Raw genomic sequence first — 20,552 nt, forward strand, 5'->3', positions numbered from 1 at the left:
GATAGAGATGCAGTACTGGCACAGAAGGAAGAGTGGACCTGGGGTAGAGATACAGTACTGGCACAGAAGGAAGAGTGGCCCTGGAATAGAGATGCAGTACTGGCACAGAAGGAAGAGTGGCCCTGGATTGAGATGCAGTACTGGCACAGAAGGAAGAGTGGCCCTGGGATAGAGATACAGTACTGGCACAGAAGGAAAAGTGGCCCTGGGATAGAGATGCAGTACTGGCACAGAAGGAAGAGTGGCCCTGGAATAGAGATGCAGTACTGGCACAGAAGGAGGAGTGGCCCTGGGATAGAGATACAGTACTGGCACAGAAGGAAGAGTGGCCCTGGGATAGAGATACAGTACTGGCACAGAAGGAAAAGTGGCCCTGGGATAGAGATGCAGTACTGGCACAGAAGGAAGAGTGGCCCTGGAATAGAGATGCAGTACTGGCGCAGAAGGAAGAGTGGCCCTGGGATAGAGATGCAGTACTGGCACAGAAGGAAGAGTGGCCCTGGGATAGAGACGCAGTACTGGCACAGAAGGAAGAGTGGCCCTGGGAGAGAGACGCAGTACTGGCACAGAAGGAAGAGTGGCCCTGGGATAGAGACACAGTACTGGCACAGAAGAAAGAGTGGCCCTGGAATAGATATACAGTACTGGCACAGAAGGAAGAGTGGCCCTGGAATAGAGATGCAGTACTGGCACAGAAGGAAGAGTGGCCCTGGGATAGAGATGCAGTACTGGCACAGAAGGAAGAGTGGACCTGGGGTAGAGATACAGTACTGGCACAGAAGGAAGAGTGGCCCTGGAATAGAGATGCAGTACTGGCACAGAAGGAAGAGTGGCCCTGGAATAGAGATGCAGTACGGGCACAGAAGGAAGGGTGGCCCTGGGATAGAGATACAGTACTGGCACAGAAGGAAAAGTGGCCCTGGGATAGAGATGCAGTACTGGCACAGAAGGAAGAGTGGCCCTGGGATAGAGATGCAGTACTGGCACCGAAGGAAGAGTGGCCCTGGGATAGAGATGCAGTACTGGCACAGAAGGAAGAGTGGCCCTGGGGTAGAGATACAGTATTGGCACAGAAGGAAGAGTGGCCCTGGGGTAGAGATGCAGTACTGGCACAGAAGGAAGAGTGGCCCTGGGGTAGAGATACAGTACTGGCACAGAAGGAAGAGTGGCCCTGGAATAGAGATGCAGTACTGGCACAGAAGGAAGAGTGGCCCTGGATTGAGATGCAGTACTGGCACAGAAGGAAGAGTGGCCCTAGGATAGAGATGCAGTACTGGCACAGAAGGAAGAGTGGCCCTAGGATAGAGATGCAGTACTGGCACAGAAGGAAGAGTGGCCCTGGGATAGAGATACAGTACTGGCACAGAAGGAAGAGTGGCCCTGGATTGAGATGCAGTACTGGCACAGAAGGAAGAGTGGCCCTGGGATAGAGATGCAGTACTGGCACAGAAGGAAGAGTGGCCCTGGATTGAGATGCAGTACTGGCACAGAAGGAAGAGTGGCCCTAGGATAGAGATGCAGTACTGGCACAGAAGGAAGAGTGGCCCTGGATTGAGATGCAGTACTGGCACAGAAGGAAGAGTGGCCCTAGGATAGAGATGCAGTACTGGCACAGAAGGAAGAGTGGCCCTAGGATAGAGATGCAGTACTGGCACAGAAGGAAGAGTGGCCCTGGGATAGAGATGCAGTACTGGCACAGAAGGAAGAGTGGCCCTGGGGTAGAGATACAGTAGTGGCACAGAAGGAAGAGTGGCCCTGGGATAGAGACACAGTACTGGCACAGAAGAAAGAGTGGCCCTGGAATAGATATACAGTACTGGCACAGAAGGAAGAGTGGCCCTAGGATAGAGATGCAGTACTGGCACAGAAGGAAGAGTGGCCCTGGGATAGAGATACAGTACTGGCACAGAAGGAAGAGTGGCCCTGGATTGAGATGCAGTACTGGCACAGAAGGAAGAGTGGCCCTGGGATAGAGACACAGTACTGGCACAGAAGAAAGAGTGGCCCTGGAATAGATATACAGTACTGGCACAGAAGGAAGAGTGGCCCTGGAATAGAGATGCAGTACTGGCACAGAAGGAAGAGTGGCCCTGGGATAGAGATGCAGTACTGGCACAGAAGGAAGAGTGGACCTGGGGTAGAGATACAGTACTGGCACAGAAGGAAGAGTGGCCCTGGAATAGAGATGCAGTACTGGCACAGAAGGAAGAGTGGCCCTGGAATAGAGATGCAGTACGGGCACAGAAGGAAGGGTGGCCCTGGGATAGAGATACAGTACTGGCACAGAAGGAAAAGTGGCCCTGGGATAGAGATGCAGTACTGGCACAGAAGGAAGAGTGGCCCTGGGATAGAGATGCAGTACTGGCACCGAAGGAAGAGTGGCCCTGGGATAGAGATGCAGTACTGGCACAGAAGGAAGAGTGGCCCTGGGGTAGAGATACAGTATTGGCACAGAAGGAAGAGTGGCCCTGGGGTAGAGATGCAGTACTGGCACAGAAGGAAGAGTGGCCCTGGGGTAGAGATACAGTACTGGCACAGAAGGAAGAGTGGCCCTGGAATAGAGATGCAGTACTGGCACAGAAGGAAGAGTGGCCCTGGATTGAGATGCAGTACTGGCACAGAAGGAAGAGTGGCCCTAGGATAGAGATGCAGTACTGGCACAGAAGGAAGAGTGGCCCTAGGATAGAGATGCAGTACTGGCACAGAAGGAAGAGTGGCCCTGGGATAGAGATACAGTACTGGCACAGAAGGAAGAGTGGCCCTGGATTGAGATGCAGTACTGGCACAGAAGGAAGAGTGGCCCTGGGATAGAGATGCAGTACTGGCACAGAAGGAAGAGTGGCCCTGGATTGAGATGCAGTACTGGCACAGAAGGAAGAGTGGCCCTAGGATAGAGATGCAGTACTGGCACAGAAGGAAGAGTGGCCCTAGGATAGAGATGCAGTACTGGCACAGAAGGAAGAGTGGCCCTGGGATAGAGATGCAGTACTGGCACAGAAGGAAGAGTGGCCCTGGGGTAGAGATACAGTAGTGGCACAGAAGGAAGAGTGGCCCTGGGATAGAGACACAGTACTGGCACAGAAGAAAGAGTGGCCCTGGAATAGATATACAGTACTGGCACAGAAGGAAGAGTGGCCCTGGGATAGAGATGCAGTACTGGCAGAGAAGGAAGAGTGGCCCTGGGATAGAGATGCAGTACTGGCACAGAAGGAAGAGTGGCCCTGGGATAGAGATGCAGTACTGGCACAGAAGGAAGAGTGGCCCTAGGATAGAGATGCAGTACTGGCACAGAAGGAAGAGTGGCCCTGGATTGAGATGCAGTACTGGCACAGAAGGAAGAGTGGCCCTGGGATAGAGATGCAGTACTGGCACAGAAGGAAGAGTGGCCCTAGGATAGAGATGCAGTACTGGCACAGAAGGAAGAGTGGCCCTGGATTGAGATGCAGTACTGGCACAGAAGGAAGAGTGGCCCTGGGGTAGAGATACAGTAGTGGCACAGAAGGAAGAGTGGCCCTAGGATAGAGATGCAGTACTGGCACAGAAGGAAGAGTGGCCCTGGATTGAGATGCAGTACTGGCGCAGAAGGAAGAGTGGCCCTGGGGTAGAGATGCAGTACTGGCGCAGAAGGAAGAGTGGCCCTGGGGTAGAGATGCAGTACTGGCACAGAAGGAAGAGTGGCCCTGGGGTAGAGATGCAGTACTGGCACAGAAGGAAGAGTGGCCCTGGGGTAGAGATACAGTACTGGCACAGAAGGAAGAGTGGCCCTGGATTGAGATGCAGTACTGGCACAGAAGGAAGAGTGGCCCTGGATTGAGATGCAGTACTGGCACAGAAGGAAGAGTGGCCCTGGATTGAGATGCAGTACTGGCACAGAAGGAAGAGTGAACCTGGATTGAGATGCAGTACTGGCACAGAAGGAAGAGTGGACCTGGGGTAGAGATACAGTACTGGCACAGAAGGAAGAGTGGCCCTGGGATATTGTTCGGGCTCTGTGAGAAGAGTTGCCCTAGAACTGGAATAAGGACTGACCGACAAAGAAGACTGCCCCAAAGACAGGGACACCGTACTGACACAGAAGAACAAGTGGCCCTGGGACGGAGACAGTACTGACATGAGCAATGCCTGGAGATGCTGAAGGTCAGGAATGGGGTCCCGAAAAGAACGGCATGTGCCCGCCCCCGTGGGCATTACCTGGAGATACTTTATGCCTGGACTGGGGTACTGAGATGAACTGTCTGTGCCCGCCACCCATGGGCAATATCAGGAGATCTTGAAGGCCAGGACTAGGGTACTGCGGAACTGCCTGTGCCCTCCCTCCTTGTGGGAAGTATCTGGAGACACTGTAGGCCAGGACTGGGGTACTGAGATGAACGGTCTGTGCATCTCCGCCCCATCCATGTGCAATACCAGCAGATGCTGAATCCAGGACTGGGGAACTGAGATGCGATATCTGTGGACACCCCGTGGGCAATACCTGGAGATGCTGCAAGCCAGGCTTGGGGCGGACCCTCTTTGTGATGCTGCGGGTCCCACTGGATTTACACTGCTAGAGTTGGCCAGTGCCCCGGGACATAACAGAAGATGCAGAAGTTAAAAATAGAGGTACAGTGATCAAAAAGTATTTTAGAAGGAATGATGCATGTCGGGATCGAGGCACACTCGGCGAGCTGTAGGAGAGCCCAAGTACTGGAAGAGTGGGGAGTGCTAGGGTCAATGAGGGGTGCTGTGACCCATGAGGGGTGCTGTGACAGAGCTATGGGCGAGGTTCCTTAAGTCAACCTTTGCATAACAGCAGACAAGGCTGTAGGCCAGAGATGAGGTGCATAAGCAGAACTTTGTACGTCACCAGGCACGGCTGCAAGTCAAAAATTAAAAGCAAAAAGCAGAGCCATTTAGGAATCCCAAATCTGGACCAGTGGGGGCTGATCGATAAAGAATTGAGGTGCATCACAAAAGCAATGTCCGCGTCTAATTACTCTAGGCTCCATGGCGTGCAGGAGGTACGCATCGAGCCTGTTTTGGGGCAGTGATGCAGGTGTTAGAGGCATTAAAAGCTGCTAGTCTTATCTGCAGTGAGAAGCAGGACTGCTGACTGCCTGGACTGTGGCCCTCTGGTGAAGCTGTGAGTCAGTCTCAGCACCGACTCCAAAGGAGGGCCCTAGCTGTGAGAACAGAGGGGCACTGGCTGAGCTGCCATTTGTAAATGAAGGGTCTCACAGGGTGCTCTGCAAGAGAAAAGGTGACTGGCACAGGTGTGAGTGGGATGAAAGAGGAGGGATGCTGTACATTGGGATGGAGGAGTGAGGGAAGAACCATGTGTGGTTCCAGGAAGTGGAACAGCAGGTGCTGATGGAAGGCAACATGTAGGAGCAATGGCAGAACTTTGAGTCTGAGGTAGAGGTGGCACTACTAGAAAAGAACCAGCCGCTTTATGGCCCAGAATTGGCAGAGAATTCTCATGTTAGTGTGTACTGTGAGGTGCATTGGCCGAGCAGTGCCAGCGGCCCGTGGCAGAACACCAGAAGGTACTGGGGGTCAGTAGCGTGGGTGCTGATACCTACAGAGCGGGAAGAACTGGACTACATCTCAAAAATTAAAGTGTTGACACAAGGAGGCCCAGAACACACATGGCGTGCAGAGACAGACTTATAAAAAGAGGTGTACTCACCCGGACCAGGTAGGACACTCCAGGCCCCATCACTTGCTCGTCTGGGTGCAGCCACCCCCGGGTGGGCTTGTTCACGAAGCTGCCGTGTCGGGTCCACTCATCGCCGCCTAGCTGGCCTCCTTCCACTCGGCTCTTCCGCCCACAGCTCAGCTTGTTCATATCCTGTGAGAAGACAGTGATAGTCCTGGCTGAGTCTGGGCTGGAGTCTAGTGCTGGTACAGGCCCGCCGGGCTCGCCGGTGTCCCCTGGGCTCACAGAGTCCTTCCCACCCGCCGAAAAGCCCTTCAAATTCAGTAGGTTGGCTGGGTTCGACAGTTTGATGTTGCCCATCTTGGGAAAGAAGGAGCAGAGGGTGGTGGGGCTGTCCTCAGACTCCGAGAGCTCACCGATGGGCAGCATGGGGGTCAGAGAAGACGACGAGACCGAGCTAGGTAAGGACTGGGGGCCCATAAGCTCGGACCCAGTAGGGGATACAGCCCCCACCATCAACACATCCTCCACCGAGCTGACCGACTCGTTGCGCAAGTGGTTGTACTTGCTTTTCTGCAGGAGATCCATGGCAGGGCCGGCCTGGGCCCGGTTTGGTAACGGGCAACGGTGCAAATGGCTAGTGGAAGGCGGCTCTCTCATAGTCTAAGCTGACACGTCGGCAAGGCCTAGGTGGCAAGGCCCGGCGGGACCTCCCAGTTCATGGAGAACCACCCAAGAACACCACTCAACAAGCAAAGTGGACGTGTGGACAATGAAAGTCAACCAAGGTTGGCCCCGAAACCCAAATCCCAGCACAAGTACTCAATATTCAGGGTGACCAGCAATGATGGCCAACAAGAAACCCTGGAGAACAACAGCGAGACTCAATTTCAACATCCAAATGGCGAATGAGCTGGTGCAAGAAGTCTGAAGTGGACCCAAGGAGACATCTGGTCTAAGAGTTTGACACTGGTAAAAACAATTCCACAATCGGGCACAGAAAAAGGCTTGACCTCCTAATGTACAATCACAGCAACTCACAAAAATAAATCAGACTGTCGAGGGCACTTCCTGTTGCAATGGCCGGCTTTCCATCTGCCGGATAGGTAATCAATAGCCAGGCAGTCAGGGCTGAGCGGCTGGATGCACTCTCATCCCACCCAACGTGAAAGTAGGCCATTCGCCACCCTTGCAGAGTGGCCCGCCACTGAACCCTTCCCACAAGGCTGCCTGGATGCTTTCCAGCCCCTCTATGCAACTAACAGAACTCTCTTCCCAGCCCCCGACTCACCGACCCCTCAGTCCTCCCACCACTCACCGACTCCCTATGCCCAGCGCACAACTCACTCACTCACTGACCCCTTTCCAGCCGCTTTGCCAACCCCTCTTCCCAACTAGCAACTCACATACCCCCGATCTGCCCAGCCCACGACTCACCAACCCCCTTCTGCCCTGCCCACGACTCACTGATTGCACTCTGCTCAGCCCACGAATGACCTACCCCCCTGCCAACTCAACGACCCGCCTGCCCTACCTGATAATCCCAACCTTTTTTGCCCAGAACACCACTCACCAGCCCTTCGACCCAACTCACTAATTAGTGAACTTTGAGTGTGTTCACAGCTTCCCAGCTATTCTCTTGATCCACTGCTAACCAAGCCCGCCACTCACAGTTCCCGTCAGCCCACTGCTCGGTGGGGCAGGCCCACTAGTTGACTTGCTACGCCCTACCCATTCTGCCCAGCTAGCTGTTATCACCCCAACCCACCCCACCTATTTCTCCTCCTCTCCCTCCAACTAGTCTGCTATCTCCTATCACCAGTCTACAGGCGAGGGGCAACTGGGATAGAAACTGTGGGGCTCTCCAGAGCGGAAGTCACAATATGGCGGCAGACCCCAGTGGGATTCCCTTCCACCAGAGATACGCCAACTCTGCCCGGTCGCTAAGAGCCACCCTAGATAGATGGTAAAGCAGTGGTAGAGTCGACCTAGCAATACAGTGAGGACGAGGACAGAGGTCAAAGCACAGTGGGAGTTGGTTGACCTCCAATAGACTGAGCCCCCGAACGGAGGTCATTCACCGAGGGACAGCTCGCTACGTCACTGGGCCACTCTCACCACCCCCACGCAGCTCTCGGAGAGGCTCACGGATGGAAGAATTAATATTTAATAATAAAAAAAAGCAAGAAACTGCTCTGAGCAGAGCCCACCTCCCAGCCAACCAAGCTTGATGTGCACACACCCAGCCCTCCGGCTCAGAGGAGGCCCAGGGCAGAGGCAATGCCCCCGAAATAGAATGCAGAAGTGATGCCCGGCCCTCCACCCCTCGCCTGTTCCTCGAAGTCAGGGCAGACCCTCCCTGAAGCTTCCGAGGCCTTCCCCTTTCGCCTCGATTCCTTCCTCAATGTGAAGGCGGAAGCAAATGCCCTGGAAAGACGTTCTTTTCAAGAACTCAGGCCGTCGCTGCTTGTGCCACCCGGAGAGGGTGAACTCCCAGCAGTGTTTTAGACCGTGCCACGCCGTGTGATCCCCAGCACTGCCCGGTACCCTGGACCTTCAATTCTATTCCGATTTGTCAACCCAGATCCCCGTCAAAACAGGATGCGTTCAGCTGGGCTTCCTGGAAGTGCCACGGAAAGAGTAGGAGGGACAACAAAGGGGCTCGACAGCCCAGCGCTTTAACAGATGCTCTCGACTGTGCCCAGGAATCGATTATAGCGGCTGGCTGGCTGCCTCCCAGCGCTACTCCCGTTGGAGGCGCACACACACAGCGCTGTTAGTGCCTGGGGCTCACAGGGGACGGTGCCATCCGTGCCAGGCAAGATCTTCGAGTGCTCCAGAGTGTCCCCGTGCCACGGGGCCGGTGCCCCCTCGCCTCTGCTTTGCTCCTTGCAGCGCCTGGTCCGGATTTTTGCAGCGCTTAAGGCTGTGACCCTGCAGGCGTCGGATAGTGCCTAAAGCGCCCCAGCGGTCCTTTAGGAGCTCCCTGCTGCCCACGAGTGCCCGGCCCTCTTCTGGCTGCGTTCCTGCCCGTCCAGCAGCCGCGCAGGGGTCCGGTGGGGGGTGCTGGGATCCCTGGTAAGGCCCGGTGACTTCACAGCGGTGCTCGGGCATTGGCTGGATCTATGCACCCAGCAGTGCTCCGGTTTGTGCCCGGTGCCCTGGGGTAGAGGCGATGCTCAAGTGCCCCAGGCGCTATTCATCAGGGTTCTCCGGTGCGCTCCTGGTGCCCGGGGCTGCCCGCCGTGCCCCCGACCTTCCCTGCGCTCGCTGCCCTTAGATGGTGTTCTCAGGAGTCCTCGCACAGTGATGGCAGGCGGTGCCCTCTGGTGCTCCGTGGAGGCGGTGCCCCCTGGTGCCCCGTGCAGGCGGTGCCCTCTGCCAGCACCGCTCCTGGTGCTCCGTACAGGCGGTGCCCTCTGCCGTGCCCTTTGCCAGCCCTGCTCCTGGTGCTCAGTGCAGGCGGTGCCCTCTGCCAGCCCCGCTCCTGGTGCCCCGTGCAGGCGGTGCCCTCTGCCAGCACCGCTCCTGGTGCTCCGTGCAGGCGGTGCCCTCTGCCAGCCCCGCTCCTGTCACCGAGGGGAGGGAGGCGTGTGCTCGCTGTGTGTGGGGGGTGCCCACACCTGGGCTGCCTAGCCCCGACCAGTACACACGGTCACTCCTCAGCTGTGGACGGTGCCCGCGCCGTGCCCTCTGCACACTCGGGCGGATCTGGCGCAGACTTGTGCCCAGAGGGTTTCAGCTTCCCGCGGCAATGCCGGGCGCCTCGAAGCCCCTCTGCAGGCGGCAGCGCCTCCTCGCACCCCCAGCGGGCTTCTCTCTGGGCAGCGCCCGCGGGATTTATGAATGGGCAGGTGCGCCGAAGCCGGCCTGGCACGGCTCCTCCTGACGCTTATTCATGTACCACAGGCTCCCAGTGACTGCTGCATCTTGGAAGGGGCGCCGGCCAATCAGGAGCGCCTGCTGACTCACACGCCGTGCTGTGAGGAAGAGCGGCTGCGCCAGCATCTCCGAGAGCAGCAGATCCCACAGGACACGGCGCACGTGAGCGCAGCATCTCCAGGAGCCAGAGCATCTCTGACTGGAGCTCTCCCCAGGAGCAGGAAGAGCATCACAGAGAGCAGGATCTCTCCAGGAGAAGAGCATCTCCAGGAGAAGAGCATCTCTGACTGGAGCTCTCCCTAGGAGCAGGAAGAGCATCACAGAGAGCAGGATCTCTCCAGGAGAAGAGCATCTCCAGGAGAAGAGCATCTCTGACTGGAGCTCTCCCCGGGAGCACGAGCATCGCAGAGAGCAGGATCTCTCCAGGAGCAAGAGGATCTGAGAGAGCAGCATCTCCAGGAGCAAGAGCATCACTGACTGGAGCTTTCCCCAGGAGCAAGAGCATCGCAGAGAGCAGGATCTCTCCAGGAGCAAGAGGATCTGAGAGAGGAGCATCTCTAGGAGCATGAGCATCTCTGACTGGAGCTCTCCCCAGGAGAAAGTGCATCGCAGAGAGCAGGATCTCTCCAGGAGCAAGAGCATCTGAGAGAGCAGCATCTCCAGGAGCATCTCTGACTGGAGCTCTCCCCAGGAGCAGGAAGAGCATCACAGAGAGCAGGATCTCTCCAGGAGAAGAGCATCTCCAGGAGCAAGAGCATCTCTGACTGGAGCTCTCCCTAGGAGCAGGAAGAGCATCGCAGAGAGCAGGATCTCTCTAGGAGAAGAGCATCTCCAGGAGCAAGAGCATCTGAGAGAACAGCCTCTCCAGGAGCAAGAGCATCTCTGACTGGAGCTCTCCCTAGGAGCAGGAAGAGCATCACAGAGAGCAGGATCTCTCCAGGAGAAGAGCATCTCTGACTGGAGCTCTCCCCGGGAGCAAGAGCATCGCAGAGAGCAGGATCTCTCCAGGAGAAGAGCATCTCCAGGAGCAAGAGCATCTGAGAGAACAGCCTCTCCAGGAGCAAGAGCATCTCTGACTGGAGCTCTCCCCAGGAGCAGGAAGAGCATCACAGAGAGCAGGATCTCTCCAGGAGCAAGAGCATCACTGACTGGAGCTCTCCCCAGGAGCAAGAGCATCGCAGAGAGCAGGATCTCTCCAGGAGAAGAGCATCTCCAGGAGCAAGAGCATCTGAGAGAACAGCCTCTCCAGGAGCAAGAGCATCTCTGACTGGAGCTCTCCCCAGGAGCAGGAAGAGCATCACAGAGAGCAGGATCTCTCCAGGAGAAGAGCATCTCTGACTGGAGCTCTCCCCGGGAGCAAGAGCATCGCAGAGAGCAGGATCTCTCCAGGAGAAGAGCATCTCCAGGAGCAAGAGCATCTGAGAGAACAGCCTCTCCAGGAGCAAGAGCATCTCTGACTGGAGCTCTCCCTGGGAGCAGGAAGAGCATCACAGAGAGCAGGATCTCTCCAGGAGAAGAGCATCTCTGACTGGAGCTCTCCCCGGGAGCAAGAGCATCGCAGAGAGCAGGATCTCTCCAGGAGAAGAGCATCTCCAGGAGCAAGAGCATCTGAGAGAACAGCCTCTCCAGGAGCAAGAGCATCTCTGACTGGAGCTCTCCCCAGGAGCAGGAAGAGCATCACAGAGAGCAGGATCTCTCCAGGAGAAGAGCATCTCCAGGAGCAAGAGCATCTCTGACTGGAGCTCTCCCTAGGAGCAGGAAGAGCATTGCAGAGAGCAGGATCTCTCCAGGAGAAGAGCATCTCTGACTGGAGCTCTCCCCGGGAGCACGAGCATCGCAGAGAGCAGGATCTCTCCAGGAGCAAGAGGATCACTGACTGGAGCTCTCCCCAGGAGAAAGAGCATCGCAGAGAGCAGGATCTCTCCAGGAGCAAGAGGATCTGAGAGAGCAGCATCTCCAGGAGCAAGAGCATCACTGACTGGAGCTCTCCCCAGGAGAAAGAGCATCGCAGAGAGCAGGATCTCTCCAGGAGCAAGAGGATCTGAGAGAGCAGCATCTCCAGGAGCAAGAGCATCTCTGACTGGAGCTCTCCCCAGGAGAAAGTGCATCGCGGAGAGCAGGATCTCTCCAGGAGCAAGAGGATCTGAGAGAGGAGCATCTCTAGGAGCATGAGCATCTCTGACTGGAGCTCTCCCCAGGAGAAAGTGCATCGCAGAGAGCAGGATCTCTCCAGGAGCAAGAGGATCTGAGAGAGGAGCATCTCTAGGAGCATGAGCATCTCTGACTGGAGCTCTCCCCAGGAGAAAGTGCATCGCAGAGAGCAGGATCTCTCCAGGAGCAAGAGCATCTGAGAGAGCAGCATCTCCAGGAGCATCTCTGACTGGAGCTCTCCCCAGGAGCACGAGCATCACAGAGAGCAGGAGCAAGAGCATCTCTGAATGAAGCTCTCTCCCCAGGAGCACGAGCATCACAGAGAGCAGGATATCTCCAGAAGAAGAGCATCTCTGACTGGAGCTCTCCCCAGGACCAAGAGCAGAATCTCCAGGAGCATGAGCATGCAAGAGCAGGATCTCTCAAGGAGCAAGAGCATCTGAGAGAGCAGCATCTCCAGGAGCAAGAGCATCTGAGAGCAGGATCTCTCCAGGAGCAAGAGCACCTCATGGAGCAAGAGTATCTCTGACTGGAGCTCTCCCAAGGAGCAAAAAGAGCATCTGAGAGCAAGATCTCTCCAGGAGTAAGAGCATCTCAGAGAGCAGCATCTCCAGGAGCAAGAGCATCTCAGAGAGCAGCATCTCCAGGAGCAAGAGCATCTGAGAGAGCAGCATCTTCTAGGAGCATCTGAGAGCAGGATCTCTCCAGGAGCAAGAGCATCTGTGAGAGCACCATCTCGAGAAGCAAGAGCATCTGAGAGAGCAGCATCTTGAGGAGCAAGAGCATCCGAGAGAGCCACATCTCCAGGAGCAAGAGCATCTGCGAGAGCACCATCTCGAGGAGCAAGAGCATCTGAGAGAGCAGCATCTTGAGGAGCAAGAGCATCTGAGAGAGCAGCATCTTGAGGAGCAAGAGCATCTGAGAGCCGCATCTCCAGGAGCAAGAGCATCTGCAAGAGCACCATCTCGAGGAGCAAGAGCATCTGAGAGAGCAGCATCTTGAGGAGCAAGAGCATCTGAGAGAGCCGCATCCCCAAGAGCATATGAGCAACATCTCCCAGGAGCACCTGAGAGCAGGATCTCTCCAGGAGTAAGAGCATCTCTGACTGGAGCTCTACCTAGAAGCAAGAAGAGCATCTGAGAGCAGGAGCTCTCCAGGAGCAAGAGCATCCAAGAGAGCAGCATCTCCAGGAGCATCTCTGACTGGAGCTCTCCCCAGGAGCAAGAAGAGCACCTGAGAGCAGGATCTCTCCAGGAGCAAGAGCATCTCCAGGAGCAAGAGCATCTGAGAGAGCAGCATCTTCTAGCAGCATCTGAGAGCAGGATCTCTCCAGGAGCAAGAGGATCTGCGAGAGGAGCATCTCTAGGAGCATGAGCATCTCTGACTGGAGCTCTCCCCAGGAGCAAGAGCATCTGAGAGCAGGATCTCTCCAGGAGCAAGAGCATCTCCTGGAGCAAGAGTATCTCTGACTGGAGCTCTCTCCAGGAGCAAGAAGAGCATCTGAAAGCAGGATCTCTCCAGGAGCAAGAGCATCAGAGAGAGCAGCATCTCCAGGAGCATGAGCATCAGAGAGAGCAGCATCTCCATGAGCATCTGAGAGAGCAGCATCTCCAGGACCATGAGCATCTGAGAGAGCAGCATCTCCAAGAGCAAGAGGATCTAAAAGAGCAAGAGCATCTCTGACTGGGCATCTCCAGGAGCAGGAGCATCTGAGCGAGCAGCATCTCCAGGAGCAAGCGCATCGAGAGCAGGATCATTCCAGGAGCATCTGAGAGCAGGACCTCTCCAGGAGCATGAGCGCTTCAGAGAGGAGGATCTCTCCAGGTGCAAGAGCATCTGTGAGCAGGATCTCTCCAGGAGCAAGAGCATCTGAGAGAGCAGCATCTCGAGGAGCAAGAGCATCCGAGAGAGCCGCATCCCCAGGAGCAATAGCATATGAGAGAGCAGCATCTCCAGGAGCAAGAGCATCTGAGAGAGCAACATCTTCCAGGAGCAAGAGCATCTGAGAGAGCAACATCTTCCAGGAGCAAGAGCATCTGAGAGAGCAACATCTTCCAGGAGCATGTGAGAGCAGGATCTCTCCAGGAGTAAGAGCATCTCTGACTGGAGCTCTACTCAGAAGCAAGTAGAGCATACGAGAGCAGGAGCTCTCCAGGAGCAAGAGCATCTGAGAGAGCAGCATCCCCACAAGCATGAGCATTTCTGACTGGAGCTCTCCCCAGTAGCAAGAAGAGCACCTGAGAGCAGGTTCTCTCTAGGAGCAAGAGCATTGGAGAGAGCAGCATCTCCAGGAGCTCTCCCCAGGAGCAAGAGCATCTGCGAGCAGGATCTCTCCAGAAGCAAGAGCATCTCCAGGAGCAAGAGCATCTGTGAATGGAGCTTTCTCCGGGAGCAAGAAGAGCATCTGAGAGCAAGATCTCTCCAGGAGCAAGAGCACATGAGAGAGCAGCATCTCCAGGAGCATCAGAGAGCAGCATCTCCAGGAGTATCTGAGAGAGCAGCATCTCCAGGAGTATCTGAGAGAGCAGCATCTCCAGGAGTATCTGAGAGAGCAGCATCTCCAGGAGCATGCGCATCTGAAAGAGCAGCATCTCCAGGAGCAAGAACATCTGAGAGAACAGCAGCTCCAGGAGCAAGAGCATCGAAAGCAGGATCACTCCAGGAGCATCCAAGAGCAGGATCTCTCCAGGAGCTAGAGCACCCGAGAGCTTGATCTCTCCAGGAGCAAGAGTGCTTTAGAGAGGATGATCCCTCCAAGAGCATCTGTGAGCAGGATCTCTCCAGGTGCAAGTGCATCTCCAGGTGCAAGAGCATTTGAAAGAGCAGCATATCGAAGAGCAAGAGCATCCGAGAGAGCAGCATCTTCCAGGAGCATCTGAGAGCAGGATCTCTCCAGGTGCAAGAGCATCTCTGACTGGATCTCTCCAGAAGCATCGGTGAATAGGATCTCTCTATGAGAAGAGCATTTCTGACTGAAGCTCTCCTCTAGAGCAGGAGCATTTCTCAAGGAGAAAGACCATCTGTGAGCAGGATATCTAGAGGAGCAAGAGCATCTCCGACTGGATCGCTCCAGCAGCATGAGCATCCGTGAGCAGGATCTCTCTATGAGAAGAACATCTCTGACTGAAGCTCTCCCCTAGAGCATGAACATCTCCCAAGGAGCAAGTGCATCTGTGAGCAAGATCTTTCCAGGAGCAAGAGCACCTGAGAGCAGGATCTCTCCAGGAGCAAGAGCGTCTGACTAGCGCTCTCCCCAGCAGCATCTTATCTTATCTTATCTTAATGTTTTGTTGAAGCGCTACAGCTGCCTCGGCAATGAGGCGTCCCGGCGCTGAAACCTAGATCCGATCCTGAGCAAGAAGGCCTAAGGGCAGAGGCGGGTTTAGAGACAAGGGAAAAGATAAGTTTTCACTGCCTTTCGGAAGGCAGAAAGGTTATCCAGCGCTCGAATATGATGTGGGAGTTCGTTCCACATCTTGGGTCCCAGGAACCTAAAGGAGCGTCCGCCCATGCGGGAGAGTTTTATGCGTGGGACACAGAGGAGGTTTTGGTTGGAAGATCTTAGGTTCCGTGACGGCGCATAGGGAGTGAGAAGGGGTTGAAGCAGAGGGGGAGTGTCAAGTTTGAGAATTTTGAAGGTCATGATGAGGGTCTTAAACTTGATTCTGGAGTCAACCGGGAGCCAGTGCAAATTCCTGATGGTTGCTCTGGCTGAACATCTGCGGGGCAGGCCGATCAGAGTTCTAGCGGCCGAGTTCTGCACGCGTTGGAGTCGTGCTAGCTCACATTTGTTGGCGCCGAGAAGGAGTACATTGGCGTAGTCTAGACGCGAGAGTATGGTGGCTTGGATGATGAGCTGTCGGGTCTTTGCGTCAAAGAAGCCTAGTATGTGGCTGAGGCTTCTCAGTAAGCCAATGCAGGTGCCAGCAACTTTCTTGGTGTGGGCTCGAAAGTTGAGTGAGTCGTCCATCCATACACCCAGGTTTTTCACAACGGTTTTGGGGGGAGGGATGGTACCGAGGGAGGACGGCCACCAGTGCTCATTCCAAAGGCTGGTGTTTTTGCCGAGGAGGAGCACCTCTGTTTTTCCGCCGTTGAGCTGTAGACAGTTTGTGGTCATCCATTGGGCGACCGCGGAGAGTCCGTTTTTAGAATTAGAGGAAAAGTTTGAGGGTCCATCTGAGAGGGCAATGGCCAATTGTGCATCTGAGAGCAGGATCTCTCCAGGAGCACTAGCAGCTCTGATTGGAGCATCTCTCCAGGAGCATGAGCATCCGAGAGCAGGATCTCTCCAGGAGCATGAGCATCCGAGAGCAGGATCTCTCCAGGAGCATGAGCATCCAAGAGCAGGATCTCTCCAGGAGCATGAGCATCCAAGAGCAGGATTTCCGCATGAGCATCCGAGAGCAGGATCTCTCCAGGAGCATGAGCATCCAAGAGCAGGATTTCCGCATGAGCATCCGAGAGCAGGATCTCTCCAGGAGCATGAGCATCCAAGAGCAGGATTTCCGCATGAGCATCCGAGAGCAGGATCTCTCCAGGAGCATGAGCATCCAAGAGCAGGATTTCCGCATGAGCATCCGAGAGCAGGATCTCTCCAGGAGCATGAGCATCCAAGAGCAGGATTTCCGCATGGGCATCTGAGAGCAGGAGCTCTCCAGTAGCAAGAGAACCTCTCACTGGAGCTCTTCCCATGAGCCTGATAACCTGACAGCAGGATCTCTCCAGTAGCAACAGCATCTCTGAAAGCAGATTCACCCCAGGGGCAACAGCGTCTCAGAGAGCAGGTTCTCTCCAGGAGCAACAGCATCTTAAAGAGCAGGATCGCTCCATGAGCAACAGCCTCTCTCGGAGTAGTATCACTGCAGGAGCAAGAGTATCAGAAAGGAGCGTATCTACTAAACTTGCAGCATCTCTGCAGGCGACTCAGAGAGCATCATCTTTCCAGGAACATGAGCATCTCTGAGGGCATTTTTTCTACAGGAGCAACAGCATCCCTGATGGCAAGAGATCTCCAGGAGCATCCCAGAGGAACATCACTAAGACATTTGCAGCATAGCTTCAGGAGCAACATTATCTCTGAGAGCAACATCTCTCTGGGAACAAGAGCATCCAAGAGCAACTCCTCTCTGGGACCAACAGCATCTCAGAGAGCACGATCTCCCTAGGATCAAGAGTATCTCAGACAGCACGATCTCCCTAGGATCAAGAGCATCTCAGAGAGCACCATCTCCCTAGGATCACGAGTATCTGTGACAGTAGCATCTCAGGAGCACCACAATGTCTCCGGAGTAAGAGCATCTCTGCAAGAGGATCTAAGTAGGGACGATTTCCCCAAGAGCAATAGCATCTTTGTAGAGATCATCTTCTCAGGAGCAATAGCATCCCTGGAGGGATAATCCCACAAGAGTATCTCTGTACGGATAATCCCTCCAGGAGCATCTCTGCTGAGATCATCTCTCCAGGAGCAACAGCGTTTCTGAGAAAAGCTTTTGCCCAGGAGCAAGGGCAACTCTTAGAACAACATCTCTGCAGGAGAAAGTAAACCTCGGACAGCAGTATCTCTCATAGAGCAGTACATCTCCGGGGCTAACAGGGTTTCTGAGAACAGCAGCTCCCTCAGGAGATGGCGCACAGGATAGCAGCATCTCTCAAGGAGCAACAGCAACCGTGGAGGGAAATACCTACCCCAGATCAAGAATATCTCCGAGAGCAGCATCGCTCCAGGAGCACATCAATCAGAGAGCAACATCCAGCCTGGATCAAGAACATCTATGACAGCAGCATCTCTCCAGCAGTAACAGCTAACGCACAGAGCAGCATAGACCCCAGGAGCACGCTAACAATATCTGACAACAGCTCAATGGTATATCTGAAAATCAATTCCCACTAGAGAATCTCTTTGGCGCACCATCTCCCAAAGCAACATCAGCATCCAAAAGGTTGGCCTTTCCAAGATTAAAAGTAGCTACCCGCGCCCCCCCCCAACCCTCCGCCACTGAAATGTGGATTTAAGTTCTAACGGGGTGTTAAACTTATTCATGGATAATATAAAACGAAAAACAAGTTGCGTCAAGTTTCATTTTTTCACCAACCTTTTCCTCGTAGATTCCAGACTTGTAAGCTGGGATACCATAGCTCCCATCCGCCGATTAGGAAAAATCATCACATTACACTGAGGTTAGAAGTCTAACCACTGGGTAGGTCCTCAGAGTAGTGTGGTCTAGGAGTGATTGTCTAGCAGGCTTTTGGTAACCCCAAGCATCCAGGCAGAAGATACGGATGAGAAATTCTGGGATGGGATTACGGAAGGTCAATTACAATTTGGGGCATCTTGAATGCATAAACTTTCATCTATGATAAAACGAAGTGTTATCCATTACAACATTTGTGGTCCTGGAACCCAAAGAGTGTTAGATCTAGAAAAACTTCCTAGCTGTTCACTAGTACCTGCCCATCACTATAACAAGATAATATACAGGGGTGGCATATATACTTTATTGGGACTTTGCTCAGAACATTCAGTACTCCGTCGTCTTACTTTTTTGCAGCTCAGGGATGGTGTAAGGTCTTTAATATACCTGTGCTTGAATAATAACTAATAGGGCATTACCGTAAAAAAAATGTGGGATAAGTTAAGTTATAAAATTGACTTCGGTATGGTAGCAGAATGTTGTTAGCAAAATGTTTGCCGATAGAAATATTGTGTCCTGAATATAGTTGTCCCATTTAAGTTAATATTAGAAACCCTCCACCCAAAAGACCAAGATTTTTGTAAATTCAATTTATGACCTAATTTGTCACAAACATTTTTTGAAAGCAATATTCCGACAATCGCCTCTGTAGGGCATCTACATTAAAACTTGCTCTCAAAATATGGATAAAATAAGTCCTATAACAGATACAATTTTGACTTAAACCAATACTTTTTGTTGCCTCGTACTTCTCACTTTAATACAAGAGTACCCCCATCGTATAACTACTAGAGTTAGGGTAATGTTTTGGAAAAGTCACAAACATAAAATGTGACTTGGTTGCAGAAAAATATGTAAAAAGAATTACCATATCTGCGACTTGCGTAACTGGAGTTGAATTTGTAGCATGACATTCTCTGCCTATCTTACATTATAGGGATTCAGAAGAAATTCTGTACAATCTTATTTCCTATCTGAAAACAGGATAATTACAGTAGTTTTACAAATGTTACACTATCCAGATTCAGAAAAAATTAATTAGTTTTTGCTTACATAATCATTTGAAATCCTTTGTATCCATATAAATAGCCTGTTATAACAGTATCTAGGCCTCCACGAATGGCTCCTATAACTAAATAGATTAAAAAGCCCCTAAAGCCAAAATAGAATATAGAAGTAGCCAGAGCCGAGGGGACTAAATACATGGAGCCTTCAGACAGGCCGAAGGCAGCGAAATGTCCTGAGCTAGGGACTTCAATCAGACAGTGCCAGACAAGTGGGTGAAGACGGCCATGCTAGTGGCCACCTAAGGCCATGCTGCCAGGTGTAATACAAAGCAAGTGACATCTGACTGGGTAGTACTGCTAAATGAAGAATGTTGTAGGCAAGGGGCCGTATTTAGGAATTAATCTTCTCTATAGTAGGGAACCCTCGTGGTCTGCCACACTCAACAGTAGTGGACGTCACAAGAGCACCTTGGAGTACCCCATGTTCCGACACAGAACTTACTGGGCTCGACTCTCTGCAATCCGTAACAAACCTTGCTTCAACTTAGGGCATTTGTGTTTTTTTCTAGTTTACAAATCAATACCCCATTATCTACCATCTGTTGAATTCTCACTTCTTATCTGACATGGATGGCTGTATCTACAATCAGATTCTCTGCACTTTCTCTTATGAATGATATATTTCTTACCTGCACTCACGCGTCTGACCTCTCCCAAAGGCACCTTGCATGTGACTGATTGAGACATCCAGTATTCAGTGAGAGGAGTGACGTGGAATTTCATATTGTGCCAACAGAACTGCTGGGTGTGGCAGTGGCAGACAACAACGCACAGAGGGAAACACCTGGCAAGGAAGGCCCTCTTATCCTTGTATATAGCATTTTAAGGTTGCTGTAAACCATTTCCCCAGATCTATTGGGTGAAGAAAAAAAACTACATTCCAAGTTAAGGGTGGAATGTTGGTATTTCGTTTTAATTCCCCAGAATAATGACAAATTAAAGTTAACCAGGTGAGATAACCAAGCAGAATGTCTATGGTTTAAACCACTAATCCTCCAATTGAGGAGGCATAAGACTCCAGATCTATAATGAATTGGATGAAACAAGGTCATGAGACATTTCCACGAGGAATGTGAACAGTACAAGAAGATGTGTGTGTCAGAAGTATTAAAGAAATCTGACATCACAATACCATATTCACAGAAAGATCAGGAAATTGATGGAGCAGACTAACACATATGGAAGAGACCGAAACAGCTCAACTGAAAGAGGCCCAATACAACACAGCAGTACAGAGGAAGACGGCGGTGAAGCTGGAGAGCACACGCTAACCATCTTAGCCTGTAGGAGGGCTAAATGTGTGGGGATGAAGAACCTCTGCCTAACTAGACTGGCCTGCCAGAAGTGGGCAGAGTGCTCACTTAGTTGTCTTTAATGCGCGGTTCTTGTCCACCATTTCAGTGTCTGATCCATCGCTTACTAAGTGGGGTCAGCAGAGAAGACAAAAGATTGACCAGACTGTTTTACCAACCTCTTGCTTCCAGGGAAGGTGGTCTACTTCCCTTCTATCATTCTCAGCCCTCAATGATGTACGGTCATAGAAACCATTAGCAGGAAGGGTGCCAGAGTGGGAGTGGGATCCTGCCTGTGGGGTATTATCAGCAAGGCAGGCAGCAAGTG

The 20,552-nt window shown here is 53.1% G+C and overlaps 1 protein-coding gene across 5 annotated transcripts in view; it reads right to left on the reverse strand.

The window, feature by feature from the left end:
• Window positions 1–20,552, reverse strand: part of SHC1 (SHC adaptor protein 1) — a 131,856-nt gene that overhangs the window by 66,710 nt on the left and 44,594 nt on the right. For 4 of the 5 annotated variants that reach the window (XM_086947365.1, XM_086947363.1, XM_086947364.1 and 1 more), the window contains one exon: window positions 5,669–5,830. In XM_086947365.1, the coding sequence (XP_086803491.1) occupies window positions 5,669–5,827 (159 nt within the window). In that variant the 5' untranslated portion in view covers window positions 5,828–5,830. Of the gene's footprint in view, window positions 1–5,668; window positions 6,421–20,552 lie in introns of those variants that run through there. The other variant, XM_086947362.1, reaches the window with a different exon arrangement.

This window comes from Lissotriton vulgaris, chromosome 12 (genome assembly GCF_964263255.1).
Source record: "Lissotriton vulgaris chromosome 12, aLisVul1.2, whole genome shotgun sequence".
In the NCBI taxonomy this organism is placed as follows: domain Eukaryota; kingdom Metazoa; phylum Chordata; class Amphibia; order Caudata; family Salamandridae; genus Lissotriton; species Lissotriton vulgaris.